The following is a 7,087-nucleotide window of genomic DNA, read 5'->3' as shown; positions in this document are numbered from 1 at the left end:
TGGTTTTTATTATTATTATTATTTCCTCATTTAAAGCCAACCTGTGTGCGACTTGCTGAGTGGTTCTATCGTCCTTATCCCCAGGCTGGCCTAGGGAACTGATCTGATCTGTAGAAATTACCTTTGGTTAACGTGGGTTTTTAGGAGAGTCCGTTTCTTGGTCTGGCTTGCTGTGTGAGTTCATAAATGTTGGCCAGATTTGACAAGAAAAACCCCATGACGGCATGACTGGGGATAGGAAGGAGAGTTCAACCACCTTTTTACCAACGTATACATTAACTTAGTGATTATGAAACTTTACTCTTTCTCACACAAATAAACTGGTATTTTTGTGATACATAATTTCAGTTTAACATCACAGGAAAATTAATCGTGCATGTGTGTATGTAGTTAGATTTATCAGTATATCTTACTAGTAATTTAATTTTTTGCTGATTAGTTACTGTGCCATAAATACATCCAAAGCAAATTACTCTTTTGGTAAGACCGCATTGATGAGATTTAATTCAGGCGATTGTGGGGGGTTTTTTTCCCCAATAAGGTGTGTTAAAGAATGAAAATGGGACCCTAGAAGATGAGGAAAACTTTGAAGAAGCTATAAAAAATGTGAACACAGCATTAAATACTACAGAGGTAAAATAAACTTTTATATGACAGAATTGAAGAAATGTCAACTACCTTGTTTTTTCAGAACATGTTATGCACTTTTAAGATAAAATCCATTTGCAACATTTATATTTAAGTGAAACAGGAATAGTATAATTTTTGAAATAGAAATCCTTTATATTAAAGTAGACCCAGACTAGGTGGCCCTGTAACTTACGGAAATTGTTTTATTTTCCTTGCTTGTGTTAGGAAGCTACATTTCCTTCCTGAAGGCTAAATTCAAGTATAGCATGAGTCAGTAACCAGATTCGTTAGAAGTGTACTCCTGTCTTGGACTCAGATTTTCTTTTATGGATTAAACTGCAAAGTTCTTGGCACAATTACAGGGAATTAGCAGTCGCTGGTGTGGATGATATCTGATTCAAATACACTGCTAGGAGAGAGACCCACATAGCATTTGAAACTGCCTGATGGAAGCTGCTTGCTGTAGTATTTGTTCTGTATGGAAATGAAGTGCTGCAAGGGACCTTTAACTCGAGAAATTCAGTACTTGAAGAAACATGTTATGAAACTCCCTTCATAAACTGATCAATCTTAACAGTAAAAGTGAAGGTTTCATTGTTTTTAAAGTAATCTTGAAGTAATAACTCATGGTTTAGAATTGCCCTCCGATTTCCTTAATCTTTCAACCATCATAAAGCGTAAAAGCTACATGAGGTAAAAGCACATTCTGTGATTTGTTCTAGATTACATTCCGTTGGTTTTTTTTTTTTGAACTGTACTGATCCTTACATTTACAGTCACATTAAATCTCCCAAGAAAGCAGCAGGTAAAACTTAGTTTTACTGGCATCTGAGCTGCCACAAGCCATGTCCCGGGCTATTAGTGATTTATTTCAGTTTATGTGCCAGACTGAATGAACTATAGCAGTTAAGGAGTCAAAACACTCTCACTTTTGCAGCTGCTCTTCGCCTCCCTGACATTTTTGCTGTGCTGCCTCAAGCAGGTTGGATTCAGAAGAGATTTTGGTCTGAAACTCTGAGGTTGCTTAGAGTTGGCTTACCTATGTACTGAGTGTTGAGATGATTCAAGAAATTGAAAGTTAAGTAAATAAAAAGCCAATTTTATTTTCTTTCATAGATTCCAAGATGCATTGAAGAGATTTTTAATGATGATTGCTGCATAAATCTCACAGAGCAGGTAATGAGTAATTAAGAGTAAGACTTAAATGTACAAAAAGCATCATAAATAACATTTGTATACATGACTGTCTCTTCTGCGTTTGCAGTCACCCTCCTTCTGGATTTTGGCTCGAGCTGTAAAGGAGTTTGTGGCAAATGAGGGGCAAGGAAGCTTGCCTGTTCGGGGCACTATTCCTGATATGATAGCAGACTCCAGTAAATTTATCAAATTGCAAAATGTGTGAGTATACAATTTTTTCTTTAGTAGTTGCTAGTGGTAGTAAATGGTGGTGACTTAGATCTCACAAAGTGCATGAATTCCTGCATTTTTTTTAAAAAAGTGTGTATGTAGGAGAAGGGTGAGGAGGGGTGTGGGACACCAGGCAGCCTGGGGTAGTTAATATACTAATATACTATGGGTATAAATATTGCAGTATAGAAATTAATTAAATACTAGAAGCCCAATGAAGGACATACAACTGCTGTTCTGAAACTACTTAATATTCTTCCACTGTAGTAATACTCGTTTTCATTTTAACCAGTTTCTAAGCCACACATTTAGAGAGCAGCTCAGCCATGCTGAACTGCCATGCTGTACAAGGAGGTGATAAGTGCATTCATGGCCTTGAGGCAGCTCACTTCCATTCATGTGGCTTGTATTTTGTCTTTATAATATAAAACAAGAAGTGATCTTCACTGTGAAGTTGATGGCTTTATGCTGTAATTTAATATTAAGACTTTTTGTTATTAACAGATACCGTGAAAAAGCAAAGAAGGATATTGCTGCTGTGGGTAGCCATGCTGTTAAATTGTTACAATCCCTGGGCAAGGTAATTACAAGTGGATGGCCATTCTGGCGGGATAGAAATATTTTTACCCTGATGTTCTGTAAAGAAATAAGTCACAGGAGACAGATAGGAAAAGAGAAGGCTTAATTACCTCATTCTGTTCAAAAGGCTTAAGTAAGTTCTGCTGAAACTTACTATCTGTTGTCTGTTTTATTAATCACTTCTGATTTGTAAGTACTGATTTTACTTTCTGATACAAGTAAAAGCCATACAGGGACATGTTCTTAACAATTGAAGATACTTTTTTTTTTTACAAGAACAACTAGTCATTTCATATAGTGAATATATTAATATATCTGAAAATATAAATTCTCTGGGCATTGTGTTTACTGGAATGAATATGTTCTCTTTTTCAGGCACCTGAATCTATTTCGGAGAGAGAATTAAAATTGTTTTGTGAGTATGTTTGGATTCATTTGCTGCATTTATGCAAACAATCAAACTCTTGAATTATTATGTAGTTATTAATCAGTAACACAGTATTTGATTTTTCCAGTCAAGAGCTTGGCAGTTGCATCCCTCATCTTCAGTTAAAGTCAGAGATATTCAACATCTCTCAATAGTGAGTCTATAAAGAGATTAAATTTTCTCAGGCCCAAACAACAGGTAGCAGATGCTCTCTTTCTGTGATTAATCCTTAATCATTCCTGCCCATTCTGTGATCCTGACTTCAGAGTGCAGGCTCTGAAAACGGCTGGTAGTCTGAAAAGGTAAAACAGTGACACAGCCAGTAGTGCTGTTTATGGCATTTTAGGTGATGTCTGTTCCGGATATGGACACCTGTCCACCCAGCAGCCTGGTGAAGGCTCCCTGCAGCTGGAAGACTCTGCAGTAAGCAGGTAGCCAAGAGCGTGCTGCCCCTGCGTTGATTACAGGGGGATTGCGATGTGCTGGGAGTTTGAGAACCTTGCAGTTCCTTGTTTCCAAGTGCTAGGCAGTAGCTGCTCATTGTGTTTTTGATACTGGAGCAGTGATAGGAAGCAATAATATTGGAGAAGAACCTTTTCCTGCTCACAGCTGCATTGTTAGAGTAGTAACTGAGAATAGGTCAGGTAGCAGAGGATGAAAAGAATGGTCATCTGCAGCATGGAAGACGTGAAGTTGATGTCTGTGATTGAATTGCTATAGAAGAGCTATGCTACTGTAACATGGTAGATATGTTGATTCTACAAGTAAATACAAAATACTTGTTATTGTAGAGCTAAAGGTGCTTTAATAGATTTTGTTACTGTAAGTTACTGGTAGAAAAAAGTGTTAAATGAAATTATGGTAAGTTTTAGTCTTCCATATTTAACACATCAAAGATACAGGCTTACAAAGATGCGGTAATTGGTGATGCCTTCAAGTAGTAATGTTCTCCTTTCTGACCCTCTGCTTAGGCAGCAACTCAGCTTTTCTCAGAGTAGTACGATGTAGATCTTTGTCTGAAGAGTACGATTTAAACACTTTTAACAAGGATGAAATTAGTAAGTACTCCGTTTTGCACGTACTTCAATTGCTTTTTCAGCTTGAATCAAAAAGAGTTACATGTTACATGTTCTATTTCATTATGCAGTTTTATAATTTGGCATCAGTTAAGTATGGGGGGTTTTTAAAGTCTGGAATATTGATTTCAATTTGATTTCGAAAGTTCAAAAATGATGTTACAGATTGGTGCATGTTTCAATTTTTTTCTTGCAGATTTTTTTTATAGCACATAAATAAAAATGTTTTCTTCAATGCTCTCTTTTCTGTACCTCAGTTATTTCTGACAGGGCTGGAAAGGTGCTTTCCCCTGACCAAAGATAGGAGAATAATTGTCTTGGTGTTCCTTTCAGCTTATCTTTTCAGTATGCGAACTAGGAAACTAGCTACTTAATATTGCCTTTTATTTTTTGAAACTGCATAAATTAAAATAAAAATGTAAATCTGGAAATAGTTTTAATCAAAGTTTGTTTAAACTAAGCTTATACAAGTCCTCTGAATGATGTGGACAAAATGTATATACAAAGGGTGTGCATTTTGTGTATGCGTGTGTTTTGTAATACATAATTTAAGTGAAAGCTCCTTGATAGCAACATGCGGTGTGATTTAAGTAGTAGTTAGCGTTTAGGAAGAGTATAGAGCTGTATGTTAAGGGATTTAAGACGTGGTTCATAATCGGAGTTAAATACATGACGTTAAATACGTGTTTCAAATCCCAAAATTAGAACTAAGGAATATCCCATTTAGTGTTCTAGCAGCTGTCAGAGTTGAAATATGACTATCTTTACCAAAGAGTTTACATCAAATACCAACAGTATGGTTTTGTCATACACGATTTTGACTCCAGAGTGTATCTGACATTTGACTCAGATTCTCAGTTGCAGGTTGTGTTCGTAAAGATTTTTTTTTTTACATCCGATTGGGAAATACTTGATTTCAAGTGATTCAAAACCTTCCTTTTGTATTTCATCTGTACCAGCTAACCAGTTCTCTTGCTGTTTTCAGTTTCCCATATGGATAACCCAGACAGTGAAGTAGTGCTGTACTTGATGCTACGGGCTGTAGATAGATTTTATAAGCAGCATGGTAGATACCCAGGTATGTTAATACCAGAGTTACTTAACATCATCCAAAGAAATGTAAAAATCCAGTACTTACTGTAATACCTGTTATAAACTACAAATACAGCATTAGTTGTGGGTTTCTTCCCCTATTAATAGAACTTAAGAATGTGAAAACTCAAGTGAGAATTTTTTCCTCTTTGGGAACTAAGGAATTTACCTGACTTGATACCACTGAAATGGGTTGAGTGGATTATGAATCAGTTCAGCTATGCAGTAATTTGTCATTATCATGAGTAGGATCAATAGACTATTAAATTGTTATTAGTCTAGTATTAATAATTAAATATATTAATCAGATTAGAAACCTTTCAGAAAAGTAAAATACTTATGCTGTTGTTTAAACCCATTAACTTTGATTATGCCGTTACAATTTTGTGGTTAAACACGTACTTTCCAGGTGTCTACAACTATCAGGTTGAAGATGATATTGGAAAACTAAAATCATGCCTCACTGGTTTCTTACAAGAACATGGGTTGTCTGTGGTGGTGAAAGATGACTATGTTCATGAGTTGTAAGTATTGTATCTTAAGTATAGCTTTGCTGGTAAAGCTGACCTGAAAGTACTAACTGTTCCTTCGCTATCCAGTTGTCGCTATGGAGCTGCTGAGCCGCACGCGATTGCTGCCTTCATGGGAGGTAAGAACGTCACTGTGTTTCTGAGATCCAGACACACCAACCAGCCTGCTGTGTTGTGTTCTCGTTAATTTGTATTGTTGGAGCAGAGATTGTCATCGCAGACTGTAGTCAAAAGTATTTAGTATTAAACAAAATCCTCCCCCTTCTTTCTCCAGATGTGACCTCTTACGGTATAGAGAGAAAAAATGGATGCAGCAAGGGTTTAAATCAGTAAAAGAAAACAAATAAAAAACTCAGTAGATCAATTCTTATAGCTTCAACTTGTTTACAAATAAAGTGCTTGAAAGAGGCTTTGAGTTTAGGAAAAAAAGGAATAATTGTCATAATATTAACACAGTTTCCTTTAACACAATATACTTAAGTATCTATTAAGTACAAACATCTGTAGTTTTTGAACATGACGTGCTAACTACCTTCTGGTTTATGGTTTTTTCTTTTACAGGAGCTGCTGCACAGGAGGTTATCAAAGTCATCACAGGGCAGTTTGTAATTTATAATAACACTTATATTTACAGTGGAATGTCACAGACTTCAGCGACTTTCCAGCTGTAGGATAACGATCTCGCATTTGTTGCCACCAGGTGCTGCTGCGTCCTGTAAATACTGTGGTGTTCTGCCACTGACTGGACTGTGCTGTATTACCTGCGAATTACAGTTCCTCTATTTGTAACAATTTTATCCCCCTTTTTTTTTTCCTGAGGACAAATAAAGTCATACCAAATCCTGAATTTTTTTCCTAAATCTAGAGTTCTCTGATTCACCTTTGAAAGCAAAAAGCAGCAGCTGTTCTTTGGCATGGTGAGTTTTATTTACAAAGAGCCAAGTTGTTTTTTTGTTTGGGGTTTTGTTTGGTTTTTTTTTTTTCATAAAAGCTGCTTTCAGACTGAGTGGGGAGGACCCGGAAAAGCTTGGCAAGGCTCATGTAACTGTGATGGTCTGAGGATCTCACTGTGAGAAGAGCTAGCGAAAGCTGTAATACTTGCTACTGAGTTTAAGAACGTTAGGGAAGGGGACCGTGTGCCCGAAGGCTTGGTTCCTTCCGCTGTATTCATCTGTAAAGGTCCTTTTCCCTGCGGTTCTGTGGCGTTGAGGTAGTTCCCAAAATGCAGAGTAGGGGAGCTGAGCCGCGTTGACAGCCGGGTCATTTCCCCAGGCCTCGGCCTGGCGCCACGGCAGGGTTCAGGCCGCGCCCGGTGGAGGTTCAGAGGTGCCCGAGGGGAGCCGCGG

General features: G+C 37.3%; 1 protein-coding gene across 1 annotated transcript; it reads left to right on the top strand.

Moving 5' to 3' along the window:
* Nucleotides 1-541: 541 nt before the first annotated feature.
* Nucleotides 542-6,412, top strand: NAE1 (NEDD8 activating enzyme E1 subunit 1; the record flags this gene model as incomplete). The annotated part of the gene is made up of 10 exons (XM_010137824.1): nucleotides 542-633; nucleotides 1,747-1,806; nucleotides 1,895-2,028; nucleotides 2,542-2,617; nucleotides 2,992-3,031; nucleotides 4,015-4,101; nucleotides 5,105-5,197; nucleotides 5,621-5,735; nucleotides 5,811-5,860; nucleotides 6,303-6,412. Coding segments are annotated over 10 exons (857 nt in total), but the record flags the coding sequence as incomplete, so codon positions are not given.
* Between the last annotated feature and the right edge of the window lie 675 nt (nucleotides 6,413-7,087).

Source organism: Buceros rhinoceros, unplaced genomic scaffold (genome assembly GCF_000710305.1).
Source record: "Buceros rhinoceros silvestris isolate BGI_N320 unplaced genomic scaffold, ASM71030v1 scaffold43336, whole genome shotgun sequence".
Lineage (NCBI taxonomy): Eukaryota > Metazoa > Chordata > Aves > Bucerotiformes > Bucerotidae > Buceros > Buceros rhinoceros.
Note: the sequence above shows the minus strand (reverse complement) of the source record. Positions and strands in the feature narration are given on the sequence as shown.